Raw genomic sequence first — 17,318 nt, forward strand, 5'->3', positions numbered from 1 at the left:
ATCCCACATCGGGCCCCTGGTGCATGGAGCCTGCTTCTCCCTCTGCCTGTGTCTCTGCCTCTCTCTCTCTCACTGTGTGCCTATCATAAATAAATAAAAAATTAGAAAAAAAAGTGTTTAATTAAAGATATAGACTAAATGAAAATAACTGAAAGGATAAACCAAACTCAGGTGTAAAACAATATCCTTTGTCAAGAACTCAATTAGAAGGGAAAAAAACTGAAAACCAACCAACCAAACAACAACAACAACAACAACAACAAAAAAAAAAACAGTGATGAAAGAATTAGAAAAACAAGGTATTTTAATAATTTTAAGAGTAGTCTATAAGGAAGTAATTTAATTTGATACAATAGTTGACTAATATGTAGATTTGTATAAGATCTTAGAAAAGTTGGTATCCCTGGGTGGCTCAGTGGTTCAGTGCCTGCCTTCACCCAGGGTGTGATTCTGGAGTCCCCGGGGATTGAGTCTCACATTGGGCTCCCTGCATGGAGCCTGTTTCTCCCTCTGCCTGTGTCTCTCTGCCTCTCTCTATGTCTGTCATGAATAAATAAGTAAAATCTTTAAAGAGAAAAAAAGAAAACTTACTACTCTATTAACATGCACTCCTGTAGTTTCTAACTGCAATTATTTTGACTTTAAGTATCGTCAACTGCAAACCTTATTTCTGTAGTTGATTTATGTTCTGCTTTTTCTTTCCCTCTGGTGGACTAGTCTAAATCATTTTTGCTTTTACTTGTGGAATCCATGGAAAGAATTTCTCAAGGAAATCAGGACTCCAATTTTCTCTAGTCCTTTACAGGAACAGTTAGAGAAAATCGTCGACCAGAGGGATTCATAATTATTCAATATGTAAATAATGTGCTGGTAGCCTCCCAAACTAAAGGCCAATGTGAAATGGGCATTTGGGCTTTGTTACAATCCCTTGCTTCAAAGGGACATAGGGCCTCAACATTGCAATAATTGTGAAACTGAAGTATAACATTTAGGACATGTCAGCTAAGGCCTGCAAAGCGTTACGAAGTTACAGTCTCAAAGTCACCAAACTCAAAGTTTGGTATGCTACCAAAAAAATTTAAAAAATTAAAAATTGGTGGACTACTAGGGTATTGTAGACAGACAGTAGGCTTCAGGTTTTACAGAACAGGCAAAACCACTGAAAACACTGCATGAAAATTCCCAAGATCCTGTGGTTGGGTTCCTTAGGAGAAAAAAAAAAATTTTTTTTTTAAAGCTTTTACTCATTTATTCATGAGACACACAGAGAGACAGAGAGAGTCAGGCAGAGACACAGGCAGGGAGAGAGAAGCAGGCTCCATGCAGGGAGCCCGACGTGGGACTCGATCCCGGGACTCCAGAATCACACCCCGGGCTTGAAGGCGGCGCCAAACCGCTGAGCCACCCGGGCTGCCCGAGAAAAATATTTTGAAGGAATGAAATCAGCTATAGTCATTCCCTCCACTTTTTCCAAAATTTGAAAAACCTTTCCACTTATTTTGTCTTAAAAATAAAGATACTAGGACGCCTGGGTGGCTCAGCCGTTTGGCGCCTGCCCTCGGCCCAGGGTGTGATCCTGGAGTCCCTGGATCGAGTCCCGCGTCGGGTTCCCTGCAGGGAACCTCTGCTTCTCCCTCTGCCTGTGTCTCTGCCTCTCTCTGTGTGTCTCTTGTGAATGAATAAATAAAATCTTTTTAAAAAATAACAAATAAATAAATAAAAAGATGCTGCTAGTGGAGTCAACTCAAAAATTGAATTCGGCTATAAAGTAATAGTCTATTTCTCAGTTCTGGACGCCGGTTCCTGGGCTAGTGCTTCGAAAGCTGTGGCAGTGGCCGCTACACTTTTTGAAAAGGTTCACCGAGGTCACTTATTTGCTGTCAAAGTGAAAGAAAAGTAAAGGAAACAACAGTTGGATTCAAGTTTTTCCAAGTACAGCCAGCACTGACTTCAGGAGGACTGGACAATGGTTTTCACAAGGACTTGACACCTAAGTTCCCTAGAATAACATATTGCTACCGAATGCAACTGAAAAGGTACTGATTCCCTACAGTTACAGATTTCCAACTAATCCCACTCCCCACTCTCCGTTGTTGTGCCCAAGATTGCGAATCCGAGAAAACCACCGAGGAGCCGACACCGATGCAAGTACACGAGGGTTTATTAGCAAGCTCGAGCCTGGGTCCAAGTGTGCCCGACACAGCGGAGCAGGGACTCGGACCCCGAGGTGGGTTACAGCTGGGTCTTTATGGGCTGGTCTAGGGGATTTTCAGAAGGGCTGGAGGAATTTCTGTTTTCATTCCAACATGGGACTTTCTGTCTCGGTCAAGGGCGTTCTGCGGTTTTCCCTCTAGAGTTCAGCTCTTATTCACAGGGGCCTGAGATGGCTGTACTTGTGCTAACGCTAAACTTGAGGTGGAATGGCCTTGATTTTCTCGGCCTCCACACAGTATATAGGTATGGTCAGATTTAACTTCAACACTTCAATTATTAGTGATTACTGGTAGATTACATGTGGGCCATCTTCCTTGATAACCTTTTTTTTTTTTTTAATACTAAAGTAAAACTAGTATGTATCAGAGATACTCCAGCCCTACATTTGATCCAAAAATGTTTTGTAAACCGACTTGATTGGAGGGGTTTGAATAAAAGAAAGGAATCCCCGTTAACTATAAACACCTTAGGAATAAGTAAACGCATTGGTGAGTTTTTCCTCTCACCTTCACAACGGTACTGGTTTGAGTCAATATAACTACTAATTGCTGCAAAGATAGTAATGGCAAAGTTACAGCACAACCCGTGATGATACAATACACTTTAGGCTTTTTGACAGGCGAGGCATGCAATTCGTACCCTGGGATCTATCCCCCACGTATTCTTTTAAAAAGATTTTTATTTACTTATTCATGAGACACAGTATACGCGCTGTGCTATTCATTCAGGAGAGACCCCGAGAGGCAGACACACAGGCGGAGACCGAAGCAGGCTCCAGGCAGGGGGCCCGATGCGGGACTCGATCCCCGGTCTCCAGGATCGCGCCCTGGGCCGAAGGCAGGCGCTCAAGCGCTGAGCCACCCGGGCGTCCCTGGAAGGTCTTTTTGAGACGGCCGGCTGGTCTCGCCCGGTCTCCCGTCCATGCGACGGGCCTACGCGGCCTCCACACGTATCCACACGTATATATACGTACTTGGGAGTGAGGAGGAGGACAGTGCCAGACCTTCCCGGAAAGCTCGGTAGAGATGAACTCTACGGCGGCCTCCGGTGGAGGGGCTCAGGCCCACGGGTCCTCCTAAAGCCACTGGGAAAAATTTGTTAATTCTGCATGCAATTCCGGAACCCAGGGTATGTCCCCCCGGTGTGGCGCCGGGCCCCTCTTCCCACCGCTTTAAAGAAAGGCCCGCGACTCACGTGCAATGCAAACTGACCTCCGTACCAAGGGACTCCCGATTCTTCCCCAGCAACCCGCTACCCGGCCGGCTGGGCTGTCGGATGCGGCGCAGGAACTACCTTCTCTGGAGTAGGCGTGACCGCCCGCGCCCGCCTTCGACGGCCACCCCGCGTACCTCTCGCAACTCTCGAGCATTCGCTCGAAAGCCCTCAAGCTCGACGTACCGAGGTCTCCAGAGGACTCCTACGTTGGCAGCACAGCACAGCACAGCACAGCACAGCACAGCACAGCACGGTCCTCAACTTAGCTACTCGGAAGAACTGCGAGAGGAAGTGCTGTCGTGCGACCAAGCTCACGCCTTGCCGCGACTGAGGCTACTGAACGACAAGAACGTAACAGAGCCCGGTGAGAAAGAACCGTGGGCAGGCGATGGAAGGCGCGAAACGAGCCGAGCATCTCTTTCTTTCTACCGAGAAAAGCCAGGGGAAAGCGCGAACGCAGTCCCCCACTACCACAAATTATGCAGTCGAGTTTCCCACATTTGGGGAAATCGCAGGGGTCAGCACATCCGGAGTGCAATGGATAAGCCTCGCCCTGGGAAAACCACCTTCGTGATCATGGTATCTCCCCTGCCAGGTAAGTATGAGTTGCTCCCCGCCCCGACGCACACACCCTCGCGCTCGCCCCACTCCTTACACACGGTCACTTCACGCCCGCCGCCTCCGCACCCCGTCCCCCCGCGCCACCCCCGCGGACACCTGCGTCCACCCCACGCACCGCCTCCGGCGCCTTCGTCTCGCCCCACGCGGGCCCCGCGGGCCCCGGCGCTGCCGGACCAGCGGCCTCTGCGCGCCCGCTCATCTGCGTACGCCACGCCCCCGTCGTGACGTCCCCACCCCCCAGTCCGGTCCCCGGCTCTGGGACGCCGGGCGGACGTCCCAGTCTTTGGCCGCGGCGGCGGCGGACGCCTGGAGGGGAGGCGGCCGGGGTGGGGGCCGGGGTGGGGGCCGGGGTGGGGGCCGGGCGGCCGGGAGGCGGCACCCGGATCGGAGACCCGAGAAGGCGGGGTCCGCTGGAGCCCCGCGGGAGTGGTGGTGGCTCAGGGCCGGGGTTCGGTGTCGCCTTCCTTTCGGCACCAAGAACGTTTCAGCCCATTTGTGTCCTCGCGTGTTCGAAACTCATTTGCAAATACAATCGAAAACTCAGGAAAGGCCTTTCCGCCGGCTGCCCCGCAGTGCTAAGCCGCCCGAAGGAGAATCCCCGGCGATGTTCATTGACGGCGTCTCTCTGAGGGAAAGCGCTTCTTCAGGACGCGCGGTAGTGGCCTGATCTAGTAAACGCTGGAAGGAAAACCACGATGCTAAGTTTGCAAGCAAGAAAAGGAAGGCAAGCGTTAAACGGTGCCCTTCCACCGCAGCGGGTCGCGTGTCTCCCGGGAGCCCCAGCGGGCAGTCGGGGGCTGGCGCCCTTCGGCCTCCTCCTGCCCCCCAGCACCCACTCGGGGCGGCCCCACCCGGTGCCCTCTGGCGCTTTCTGACTTGGACCCTGTCAAAGATAATCGCAGCAGACAATAGCGAAAGTGACGGGAGGGCAAAGAGCTGAGCTCCATTCCCAATCGTGCAGAGGTGATGTGGCCGTTTGGCAGCAAGAACGCGGGAAAGGGGGCTCAGGCCAGTCGGGGAAGCGAAAAGTTCCCGATGGGGGAGGTCGGTGTAACTGCTGGTAGGCAGCCGTGTTAGTGAGCTGGCAGCTAGGGAAGTGGGGATGCTCTCCTCCCTCGGGGACGCGGAGATGGGCCCTGTCCTTCCCCCACCACCCTTCAGATGCCCTCCGAAAGAGGGGTTGGGGGCCCGTGTCAGCTGTTTCACGAATCTCTCCGGCTGGCGGTCCATCTTAGGGACAGAACCTTGTGCTGCTGCAAGGAGTCTGGTCAAATCTCAGCGAAGGACACGGTCTGGAGGGGTGGTTCTGTGCTGAGAGAGTTCTGCAGTTCTCAACCTAAGAGATCCTGCTTCCTGATCCAACAAGATAACTCCACACCTCCCCCTGGCTGAACCCTGGCTCTTGGCCCCGGCCCCCTCTTTTATATTCTCTCTCTCTCTCTCTCTCTCTCTCTCTTTTCCCCCTCTTTTATATTCTCATCTCCTCTTTGATGACACTGAGAGTTTGTCCACTTGACAACTGTTTGGTGAGTATATAGGCTGTGCCAGACGCTTCGGGAATTGGTGCCAGAAGGGCCTCTTGGTGCTCATATTTTGCAGAAGGGGCAGGGGGAGCGGGAGAAAACCGCCAGTGGACACACTAGGTAATTCAGTGGGGTTGTGAGGGGTTAGGAGCTGTGAAAAGCCAACGCTGAGGAGGGAGAGGGCATCAGGAGTTGAGTGGGGGGCAGGTTGCTGTGGAAAAGCGGGATGGTCAGAAGAGGTTACAGTGAGACGGTGCTGTATGAGCAAAGGCTTGAAGGGGGTGAGGCAGTCCGTCATGGCTCCCTGGGGAGAAGCACCCAGAGCGCAGAGACGGCCTAGAGCAAAGGCCCGGGTAGGAGTGTGTGTGACTAGCAAGGAGGCCTCGGGTCCAGAGCATCCTTGAAGAATTGTACAAAATTAAGTCAGAGAGGGGACTAGGTGGGGGTGAGATCATGAGGGTCTTGTAGATCATCGTCAGACTGTTTTCTTATGGCCTTCCTTCCTTCCTTCCTTCCTTCCTTCCTTCCTTCTTCTTTGAGAGAGAGAGAGAGCGCACGAGAAGAGCGCAAGTGAGCAAGAAAGAGAACGGGGAAGGGCAGGGGCAGAGGGAGGAGAGAGAAACGTAAGCAGTTCCATGCTCAGCGCAGAGCCCATCACAGGGCTCGATCTCCTGACTCTCAGCTCATAACATGAGCCGAAATCCAGTCGGACGCTTTACCCACTGAGCCATTCAGGCGCCCCTTCGTGGATAGTGTTTTCATTCCACTTGGAAATCAGCTATTTGGATGTTCCAATACTGCTTTAACCGCCTCACCTCTTGGCGTCTCAGTTCGGCCTGGAAATCCACCGCAGGTACTCGCTGCTGCGGAGATCCCCTTGGGCACCGCCGGCAGACACTCTTGATTTGGACTTCCACCTCTGGTAGTGCCCTTCGGGAGTCCAGCCCCGTGTAAGGGGTCCCCGCAGGGGACCGTGGCGCTGCTGGCCTTTCCCCAGAACGGACCGCCAGGCATCTCAAGCGCCGGCTCCACTCTTTGCAGGCCATTGTTAAGACTTTATTTCTGAGTGAATCAAAAGGGTTTGTTTATGTGTTTGTTGTGTCTATTTTGTTTAAGTAAGCTCTAGATGGGGGTGCCTGGCTTGCTCAGTCACCTGAATATGGGACTCTTTTTTTTTTTAAGATTTATTTATTTATTCATGATAGTCACAGAGAGAGAGAGAGAGAGAGAGAGAGAGGCAGAGACACAGGAGGGGAGAGAAGCAGGCTCCATGCACCGGGAGCCCGACGTGGGATTCGATCCCGGGTCTCCAGGATCGGGCCCTGGGCCAAAGGCAGGCGCCAAACCGCTGCGCCACCCAGGGATCCCAACTGATAGGTTTTGAGCAGAGGAGTGGCTTGATCTGAATCCTCCACTTCCCACTCTCCATTATTATTTTTTAAACAATAGGAATAGTAAATACATAAAATAAAAATAAGAAATCTCGCCGCAGGGGCGAAAGTAAAGAAATCAATCAAGAACGCCATTGGCCGGGCAGCCCCGGTGGCGCAGCGGTTTGGCGCCGCCTGCAGCCCAGGGCTTGATCCAGGGGACCGTGGATCGAATCCCACGTCGGGCTCCCTGCATGGAGCCTGCTTGTGCCTCTGCCCCCCTCTCTCTGTGTCTCTATGGAGATAAGTATGTAATTTTTTTTTTTTTTTTTTTAAGGATGCTATTGGCTTTGAAGGGCGGGCGGCATAGCCAGAAAATGTCATTCTGGCCTAAGGATCAGTTTGAACCAAAGGCATTTAAACACCCAGCAGGTAGTGAGGCGGTCGCAGCCGCCTACCTGGTGCGCGCCTTGCGGGGTCCCGGGAGGGGGGGGCTCTCCTCCTCTGCTGGTCAGGGCCTCCCTCCCCCACCGCACGCGTGGGGAACTGAGGCAGCGGGCGAGAGCCCGAGCCCAGGCCGCGGACAGTCGTCGACCCGGGAGGCCGGCCCCGGCCGGGCAGCTGCCGAGCGCAGGCACTCGCTGCCCCGCGGGGAAAGCGGCGCGGCGGGCGGCGGGCGGCGGGCGGCGCGGGGGCAGCTCCCTTCGCAGCGGTTCCCACCGCGCCGCCGAGGCAGGCGGGGGCGGGGGCGGCGGCACTCCAGGGCGGTGGCCTCCGTCACCCGGAGAAACGCTAACGACCCAGGCGTGTGAGCGCGCACCCTTCGGTAGCTCAGCGGGTAGAGCGGAGGACTGTAGGCTGGCTAGGCGCGGACATCCTTAGGTCGCTGGTTCGATTCCGGCTCGAAGGAGGTGCCTGACGCTTTTGCGCCCTCCGGGAAGCCACAGCCCCGCAGCGCCCGCCCGGCCTCTGCCCCGCGCCGGCCCTGGCAGCCTGGCGTCGCCGTCTTCCCCCAGGCCCAAGTCGGGGAAACCTTTAGGGCACAGCCCCCTACTCAGCCGCGCGTGCGCTGTCGCCAGGGGCACACGCCTGCGCCTTCCTCCCGCAGCCTACCTACACGCGCGTCCCCGCGCCCTTTCCACTCCTTTCCTTTCCCGCCCCAGACAGACAGCAGTGGGCAAAGGGCTTGTGCCCTCGGCCAGCCCCCGAGGCGGCCCGGCGTCTGGGCGTTCGTGAAAACTGTCCCTCTCCACCTCGGTCTCGGCCTCGGTCTCCTGCCCCACCTCCCGGGGCGGGGCGGTCCCTGCTTCCGTCCCTCCCAGCTGCTGCAGGCTCTGTCTCCCTCTTCCCTGCCCCTCGTAAGGTCCCGAAAGATACGGACTTACGGAGACAGAAGACCGCCTGATCTACTCGGTGGGACGGGACTAGCACACCTCAGGGTGCTAGTTCCCAAGCCATTGCCCACCGCGCGCTCGCGTCGAGGCGGACGTTGGCCGAAGCGAGATGCCGCGGGGGCCCCCACGGGCCTGGCCGTGGTGATGAGCAAGAACCTCGGAGGCGCCTTCGGGTCTCTGGTCGACGGGAGGACCCTCGAGGCTTCCCGTGCCGTTGCACCTGTCCCTGCAGCCGCGGGGGGGCAGCGTTCCCGCCGAGGGAGCAGGGACGGCTCGCACGCCGCGCCACACCCGCACCTCCGCAGTCAGCCGGGGCGCCGATTCTCCTGCTGCACGTGTGCGTGTGGCCCGGGGAGGTGAGACACACGCAACACTTCCACCTTGTCCGCTCTCCGGCCTCCGACCGCTGGGGTCTCCACCTGCAGAAAGGGGCAGGGGGGAAGGAAGGGGAGACTGGCCCCCAAAGCGCAGACTTAGAGCTGAGGGAGAGCCGGGGAGTCGGGCAATGAGGGCTGGAGGCAGGGCGCAGAGAGTGGGGGTGGCGGTGGCGGTGGCGGTGGCGGTGGGGGTGCGGTGGGTGCGGGCTGGACGGCTGCCCTCTTGGACCCGCACGCAAATTCACCCCCTTCCACGGGCCGCCGGCGGCTGGGCCCTGACCAGCTGGCTGACCTGGAGCCAGACCCTTCAGGCTGTACTGACAAGGCCTGCGGAGGAGGGTACGGAGGCCCAGCCGGAGAGCCCCGGGGAGATCGCGACGGGGCCGGGTGGTGGGGGGTGGGGGGGGGGTGTTCTCTTCCTGCCTGTGGGAAGGAAACTCCAGAGGCTCCAGTGCAGCTGGAGTGCATGCCGGGGGGACTGGCAGCGGAACCGGAACCGCAGTGGGAATGTGGCTCTTGAGGCCTCGGGGACCCAGCCGCCGCCATCCCCGGCCTCTGAGCCCAGAGGCTCCTGTTTGGTTTGGGTTCTGTCTCTCCGCCGGGACACTGCGTTTCCCCACACGCCTTCCTCTCCCGGAAGGCACCTCCTGGTTCTCTCCCCGACCCAGTCCCAGTCCCAGTCCCACTGCTCACCAAGAAGGACTGAAGGGGACCCTCTGCGGGTTCAGGAGGCCCTGCCGCGGAAGTCCAACAGGTGACCTTCAGGAAGATGGTATGGCTTGGAAGTCGCCCGGAGACCCCAGCCTCTAATGTCACCGTCTACAGAGACCAGCAGACAGGGACCGAAGAGGAAACCTTAAGACCTTCATGGGGCGCGCGCCCCCATCATCTCCGATGAGATGCAGAGGTGTGGAATGCCCGGGGACCTAGCTTTGGTGCTTTGGGGAAGTAGGGGGAGGGGGGGGCAGCGGGCTTTGGTGACCAGCCAGTGCAGGTGTGGGCCCCAAGCATGGCGGATCCTTCCTGTCTGGGAGTCACGGAGAGCAGTGGGGGGCTTCCAAGGTACTCCCTCCCCCGCCCCGTCCTTGAGGGTGCAGGGCTGGCGACACACTCAGTCAAGGGAAGGCTATGCGGATGCGGCCTGCTGCGCCTCTGTGGGACGGACCTGCGTAGGGTGGGTGAGTGGTCTTGGGTGGCACACACTAGACGGGATCTGAACCGTGTGTTAAAACACATGGAGCCGGGGCAAGGAGTCCCATCTGGGCACTGGTGTTCTCTTCTTCTTCCTTTGAGTCCAGGGCCTCTCCAGGAGATCCAAAGAATCTTGACCTATTCCAGGTGGTGGCCACCTCTGTCAAAGGAATCCAGGTCGCTGGCCAAAGGAGGGGCAAAGGAGCCAAGCCACCAGAAGGGCCCCCACGGCTGGGTCTCGATGGGCCTCGTCAAGCCCGGAACGTGTAGCCGTGTCAAAAAGTAAAGAAATGTACAATGACTGATGTGGGCGTGTCAAGCACACCAGAGAGCCAGCTTGAAAGGCTTCCCACCGGCCAAGGCAAGATAAGACAATGATAACAATGGATATAACATAGGTGCGGAGCCTTGTTAAACTGGCGATGCGATGACACACCAGTATCAGTGAACATTAAGCACCAGATCTTGGTCTTCAAACAAAATAAAAAGCAAAAGGGACCAGGGCTCCTTGGAGAACCACCCAGCCACCTCTTTGGGTCTTCATTTTCCTATGTGGTCCTCTATGTACACGTAAAACTCCGTGTGCTTTCCTCCTGTTATTCTGTTTTTTGTCCATTTAATTCTAAGGGCCTGCTGGAGACCCGGAAGGATCAAAATAAGGCTCTGGCTCCCCTACAGCTTGACCCAGGGTGAAGCAATGCACGAGCAGGAGGCAGGCGTGTGAGAGCAGTTAAGGCGCACACCCCTGACTTACCTTTTTCTGATGTCTATAAGATGATCCCTCCCACTCTCCCAAAGCGAGAAGGGGCTGAAGGAGACTAGGTTGGGGGCTGATGGTGTAGACCAGCGGATGCTCCCCCTGAGCTCAGGGACTGTTTTTTCACAGCTCTCGTGGAGGGGCCCAAGCAAATGACCTTCAAAGACACTACTGTTGAAAATGACCAAGGAGTGAGTGTTTCCAACTCTGTGATTTCTCTGTAGGAAGGATACAGTGTTATTAATCTTACCTGGACTCAGAGCTAGAATCTGGAACATGGTTGGAATCTACTTTTTTAAGCCTGAGATCAGTAAGTGAATTCATGAAGTATATTAAAAGCCTATTACATAGCCATGCGCTATTCCAGCCAAGTATGAATGGAAGAGTCAACAAAATAAGCAAGAAAGCCTGCCCTCAGGGAAGTTAGGTCCCAGTGGGTAGAGTCAGAAAACCCAAATATACACTGTGTTAGATCCCTGCTTCTCACACGTCAACGTGTATAGAATCAACTGGGACTCTTGTTAAACCGGCGATTATGATTTGGTAAGTTGTGCAAAGGTGAAGCCTAAGATGCCGCATCCTTTGGGGCAGGGGGAGCAGCAGAGGGTGAGGGAGAGGGAGAAAGTTACGCAGGTTCCACTGAGACCCTGAGATCACGACCTGAGCTGGTATCAAGAGTCCGAGGCTTAACCCAGTGTGCCGGCTAGGAGTCCCTAAGATGCTGCATTCTTAAGCATGCCCCCAGGGTGGCAGGTGACGCTTCTGAGACTGCTGGTCACTGGACCACACTAATGAAGGTTTTGATAAAGCCTTGATAATAATTCTGCAGGAAAGAAGATGGGCAGGAAGAAGTGTTGAGTTGAAAAGGGGTTCTCAATAAAAATCTTAAAAAAAGAAGAAAGAAGAAAGAAGGAGGAGGAGGAGAAGGAGGAGAAAAGAAGAAGAGGAAGAAGAAGAAGAAGAAGAAGAAGAAGAAGAAGAAGAAGAAGAAGAAGAAGAAGAAGAAGAAAAGAGAAGAAAGAAAGAGAAGAGAAGAGAAGAGAAGAGAAGAGAAGAGAAGAGAAGAGAAGAGAAGAGAAAGAAGAGAAAAGAGAAAAGAAAAGGCAGCTCGGGTGGCTCAGTGGCTTAGCGCCTGCCTTCGGCCCAGGCGAGATCCTGGAGTCCCGGGATCGAGTCCCAAATCGGGCTCCCTGCATGGCGCCTGCTCCTCCCATTGCCTGTGTCTCTGTCTCTCTCTCTGAAGAATAAATAAAAATCTTAAAAAGAAAGAAAACGCGTTCTCCTGGTTTGGGTTTAGAACACAGGAGCAGGGCAGCCCAGGTGGCTCAGCGGTTTAGCGCCGCCGCCTTCAGCCCAGGGCTTGATCCTGGAGTCCTGAGATCGAGTCCCGCGTGGGGCTCCCGGCATGGAGCCTGCTTCTCCCTCTGCCTGTGTCTGTGCCCCTCTCTCTGTCTTTCTTGAAATAAGTAAGATCTTTAAAAAGCAAACAAAAACAACCCACAGGGGATTTGCTGAAAGCGACTTGCCTCTCGTTATGTGAGTCTTTTCAAAGATACCGAAAACCCTGAAAGAAAGGAATTCTTTTTCCTAAAGGATATTATTTCTTTATTGCTGAGAGAGCCGGTCACCGCTCAAGCACCGAGGCGTCCCAAGTAAGGAAACTCCTCGCCACATACAGATACAACCGAAAGTGAGCACCGACGTGAGCGGTCATAAGGACGACACGGGGACGGATGACACGCGAAAAGCCCCGAAGGCCAAGCCGTAACCACAAGAAAGTCAAAGAATAGCTCACGAGGCCTCCGAGGCACACGCAGCCGGAAACGAGGTCTGATCTTAGCCACCAGAATCACCAGGGGAAAGCGCGAACGCAGTCCCCCACTACCACAAATTATGCAGTCGAGTTTCCCACATTTGGGGAAATCGCAGGGGTCAGCACATCCGGAGTGCAATGGATAAGCCTCGCCCTGGGAAAACCACCTTCGTGATCATGGTATCTCCCCTGCCAGGTAAGTATGAGTTGCTCCCCGCCCCGACGCACACACCCTCGCGCTCGCCCCACTCCTTACACACGGTCACTTCACGCCCGCCGCCTCCGCACCCCGCCTCCCCGCGCCACCCCCGCGGACACCTGCGTTCACCCCACGCACCGCCTCCGGCGCCTTCGTCTCGCCCCACGCGGGCCCCGCGGGCCCCGGCGCTGCCGGACCAGCGGCCTCTGCGCGCCCGCTCATCTGCGTACGCCACGCCCCCGTCGTGACGTCCCCACCCCCCAGTCCGGTCCCCGGCTCTGGGACGCCGGGCGGACGTCCCAGTCTTTGGCCGCGGCGGCGGCGGACGCCTGGAGGGGAGGCGGCCGGGGTGGGGGCCGGGGTGGGGGCCGGGGTGGCGGTCGGGCGGCCGGGAGGCGGCACCCGGATCGGAGACCCGAGAAGGCGGGGTCCGCTGGAGCCCCGCGGGAGTGGTGGTGGCTCAGGGCCGGGGTTCGGTCTCGCCTTCCTTTCCGCAAAGATTCCACGCAATACGCAACAGACAGTCGGCTAAACGTTACATACCAAGATGAGAGTTTTGTCACCAATTTAACATGACATTTTGTTTACCCGGGACGCGCGGTTGGCTCAGCAGTTTAGCGCCTGCCTTGGGCTCAGGGCGTGATCTCGGGGTCCCAGAATCTAGTCCAGCATCGGACTCCTCCTGGGAGCCTGCTTCTGCCTCTGCCTCTGCGTCTCTCGTGAATGAACAAATAAAATCTTAAAAAAAAAAAAAATTTCTTTTAACCCTGATTATGACCTTTCAGATTATGTAGTGACCTAATCTTGCAACAAGCAAAGGAACCTTTGAACAGGACCCCAGGCAGGGCAAGGAGTCCCTTCACAGAGTAGGTGTTGGGCTGGGGAGGAGTGTTGAATGGTCTCCCGAAATCAAATGAACAGAAATGTCCCACTTCCATCCGGCCGGGTGAGGTTACCTCTTTCACACTGTCCACACTTGTCCTTTCCTCTTGTATACAAGAAGATCCTTCCTGGGTATCGAGTGGAGGTAAATATGAATATCCTCTCCCGATATGAGCAAGATGATGGAGTTGTTTGTGTCCCTGGATAATTGCTGCTCCGGAGCAGAGCAAGGCAAGAGACGGTCAGCAAAGGCTTCCCTGAGGTTCTAGCAGCATACAGATCCGAGGAAATGTAGCATAGCATCCTGTTTGGTTGAAAAAAGGGAACATTTTCAAAATGAAGGAATTCACATTGATACAATATTATTCCTCTACAGGCATGATTCCATTTCCATCAATTGTCCCAATAATGTCCTTTACAGCAGAGGAAAATTCAAAATCGTGCATTGCATTCAGTTGTCACCTCTCTCTCTCTCTCTCTCTCTCTCTCTCAAGATTTTATTTATTTGAGGGGTGGCTCAGTCAGTTTAACATTTATTTGTATTCGGATCAGGTCATGATCCCAGAGTCCTAGGATGGAGCCCCACATAGGGCTCGCTGCTCTGCAGGGAGTCTGCTTCTCCCTCCCTCCCTCTCCTCTCTCTCTCTGTCAAATAAATGCTATCTAGCCCACATGCACAAGCAGGGGGGGAGGGGCAGGGGGAGGAGGAGGAGTAGACTCCCTGCTGAGCAGGGAGCCCAGTTGTCAGGTCTCTTTAACCGACTTTACTATGAGATAGCTCCCAGGTAATTCTTTACGTTTCATTTTGCAGGCATTTCTGAAGACTACAGGCCAGTTATTTTGTAGAATATCCTTCAATTTTTGAGTCGTCCTATGTTTCCTCGTAAGTATATCCGGGTATGTATTTTTGATACCCAGACTGCATAAATGATGTTGTGTCTGTTATGGGTTGGCTCACGTCCTTCCCCCAAAAATGTTGGAAGTCCTAAGGCCCCGGTACCTATGAACGTGACCTTATTTGGAAAAAGGATCTTTGCAAGTACCATCAGGTTAAGGCGAGGTCACTAGAGTAGGCCCTAATCCAGTGTGACTGTTTTCCTTATGAGAGGAAAATGCCAGGTAAAGATACTTGCAAACGGAACACGATGTGATGACAGAAGCAGGGATTGTAGTGATGTGGCTGCAAGCCGAGGATTGGCCGTGAGCGCCAGAAGCTAGGAAGTAGCAAGGAAAGACTCTACTCAAAGACTCAGAGAGCATGGTCCTACTGGCACCTTGCTTTTGGACCCGTGGCTTCCAGAACCGTAGGAGAACACAACTGTGTTCTTTGAAGCTACCCGCTTTGTGGTACTTTATGATGGCAGATCTAGCAAATTAATACGGTGTGTTCCTCTGGGCACCACCTTCGGAGGCCCAGGAAGCGAGTTTGTTCAATTATCGGTGGTATTAACGTTGATCACTTAGGGGCGTCTGGGTGGCTCCGTGGGTTAAGTGTCTGTCTGACTCTTGGTTTCAGCTCAGGTCAGGATCTCACCGGTCCTAGGATCTGGCCCCGCATCAGACTCCGCACTCCGGCAGTCTGCTTGGGGGGCCCAAGCAAGTGGAGGGAGGGGCAGAGAAAAAGCATCTTCAAGCCAACTTCCCTCTGAGTGCCTGAGCCAGTGGGGGCGGGGGGCTTGATCTCAGGACCCCCGAAATCATGACCTGAGCCGAAACAGAGTGGGAACGGTAAACCGACCAAGCCACCCAGGCACCCCTAACACAATAGTTTCAGCGTCCTTTGAGGACTCTTGCGTTCTAATTGACAAATGTTGATCTTCTAATTCCATCATTCATTCTCCATTTATTAGTTGGCCTTGTAGTGTACGGAGGAACTTTGCCTCCTTCCCTGTGTACCATCCATATGAACTCATGGTGGTTATTTTATTCAGTTGTTTGTGACCACTAACTGTTTTTAAATTTATTTTGATGTTCAGAGGTTATCAGATTGGGCCTATGAAAGTCGGTTCAGGGTGGCTACTGTGAATCACTTCTCGGCCTCTTGGCTAAGATCAAGTGCAGGGTGGCTGCTGTGTCCTTTGACACATCCATACGATTATTGGAGCATTTCTTTATCTTCTGGCACGAGATGTTCCTGGGTCACTTTGTACCTTTCTTGACTCCTGAAAAAAATCTACTTTTCCAGAGGCCTGGTTCTTTTAATTTTTTATATACTTTTTTATTTTTATTTTTTAAGATTTTATTTATTTATTCTTGAGACACACAGAGAGAGAGAGAGAGAGAGAGAGAGAGAGAGACCCAGGCAGAGGGAGAAGCAGGCTCCGTGCAGGGAGCCCGATGCGTGACTCGATGATCCCGGGACTCCAGATTCACGCCCTGGGCCGAAGGCAGGCGCTAAACCGCTGAGCCACCCAGGCTGCCCGGCTTGGTTCTTTTTAGTGGAGAATGGCATTTAGAAAGCCAGATCCTGGCAGGAGGTAAGCTGAATGCTGTCTTTCCTTCTAGTCCCCTTTGGTGGATAGAGGTAAAAAAGAAAAAAAAAAAAAAACCCACCATATATATGTATGTATGTATGTATATATATCTGTACCTGTTATATTAATTCTATTAAGGGTAATGAGCCCATCCCGATACCGTCAATTTCCACTTTCAGTTTTACACACATGGATTCCCCTTGCCTTCCACCACCTCCTATTTGTATCTGTTTTCTCTGGCAGTGAGAACCTTGACTCCCCGATCTCCATTTACTCATTAGCTGAAGCCTACAATACATGCAACGTTGTTACAGAATTGTTCCACGGAGATAGCTACGAACTACAAACCTACTATGGGACAGTTCAGAGTTTGTCCGCAGTTCTTGTCTTTGGACAAGGTGTTTATGAGATGTTTATAGTCAGTGTACTGTGTCCAAAAGTCATTTCACTAGGTTATTTTTTATTTTTTTCCTATTTCAGTGGGGTTTATACTACTCATCTGAGACCGTTTGTTTCAGGCGTGCTTGCTTATATGCAATTTTAGGGATTTCCCCCCTGCAATTTAAAAATGCAGGTAAAGCATTGATAGAGTTCCCAAAATCAGAATTACAAAGAAGGTACACTCAGTAAAGCATCACTCATCACTCTTTCTATTCCCCCGCCCCAACTGTCGTCAGTTCTGGTTTATTATTGTCTTTTTGAAAGACTGTATACTTTTCTTGTTTTCACATTTTTCCTAGACAAACGGTAGCATACTATATATGTTTTTGGAGTTTATATATACATATATATATTTAAGATTTTATTTATTTATTCATGAGAGGCAGAGACACAGGCAGAAGGAGGAGGAAGCCGGATGAGGGATTTGATCCCAGGACTCCAGGATCACGTCCTGGGCCGAAGGCAGGCGCCAAACCGCTGAGCCACCCAGGGATCCCGAGTTTATCTTTTTTTTTTTTTTTTTACCTAACATAGTTAGTGTGTCATCCCCAGAGAAAGGTACAGGTCAAGGAAACCTGCCCTCACCTGCTGGAAGCCGCAGGTCAGCCAAAGAAAAAGTAGACACCCATGGAGGGATGACTGTCCAAAAGACTTTCTCAGTGGCAAAAGGTTAGAAAAAGATAATGAGAGTGTCTAACGGCTCAGTCTGGTCTTAAACTACAACCTAGCGTGTGGGGAGCCTGGCTGGCCCAGAGTACAGCAGGCGACTATGAGGCGGAGCTCAAGCCCCCACACTGGGTGTAGAGGTTACTTCAAAACAAAACAAAACAAAACAAAATAAAACAAA

At 53.4% G+C, this 17,318-nt stretch overlaps 1 protein-coding gene, 1 long non-coding RNA gene and 3 other non-coding genes across 6 annotated transcripts; 2 read left to right on the top strand and 3 right to left on the bottom strand.

Moving 5' to 3' along the window:
• Nucleotides 1–2,143: 2,143 nt before the first annotated feature.
• LOC140639814 (uncharacterized) lies at nt 2,144–4,043 on the bottom strand. 2 transcript variants are annotated; one of them, XR_012036467.1, is made up of 2 exons: nt 3,426–4,043; nt 2,144–3,298 (listed from the first exon to the last, which is right to left on the bottom strand). It is a non-coding gene; the product is annotated as an uncharacterized lncRNA (long non-coding RNA). The 2 variants fall into 2 exon arrangements; XR_012036466.1 differs by having other exon boundaries at nt 3,409–4,043.
• Nucleotides 3,869–4,032, bottom strand: LOC140640758 (U1 spliceosomal RNA). The gene has a single exon (XR_012037393.1). It is a non-coding gene; the product is annotated as a U1 spliceosomal RNA (small nuclear RNA).
• A 3,277-nt stretch (nt 4,044–7,320) lies between the features above and the next one.
• LOC140640655 (uncharacterized) lies at nt 7,321–11,529 on the top strand. The gene is made up of 4 exons (XM_072840245.1): nt 7,321–7,749; nt 7,810–8,693; nt 9,355–9,621; nt 10,013–11,529. The coding sequence occupies exons 1-3, from the start codon at nt 7,321–7,323 to the stop codon at nt 9,470–9,472; spliced, it is 1,431 nt and encodes a 476-aa protein (XP_072696346.1). The 3' UTR covers nt 9,473–9,621; nt 10,013–11,529.
• On the top strand, nt 7,764–7,853 carry TRNAY-GUA (transfer RNA tyrosine (anticodon GUA)). The gene is given in 2 exon segments: nt 7,764–7,800; nt 7,818–7,853. It is a non-coding gene; the product is annotated as a tRNA-Tyr (tRNA).
• A 986-nt stretch (nt 11,530–12,515) lies between the features above and the next one.
• LOC140640769 (U1 spliceosomal RNA) lies at nt 12,516–12,679 on the bottom strand. The gene has a single exon (XR_012037402.1). It is a non-coding gene; the product is annotated as a U1 spliceosomal RNA (small nuclear RNA).
• Between the last annotated feature and the right edge of the window lie 4,639 nt (nt 12,680–17,318).

The sequence above is a fragment of the Canis lupus genome, chromosome 9, assembly GCF_048164855.1.
Source record: "Canis lupus baileyi chromosome 9, mCanLup2.hap1, whole genome shotgun sequence".
NCBI lineage: Eukaryota > Metazoa > Chordata > Mammalia > Carnivora > Canidae > Canis > Canis lupus.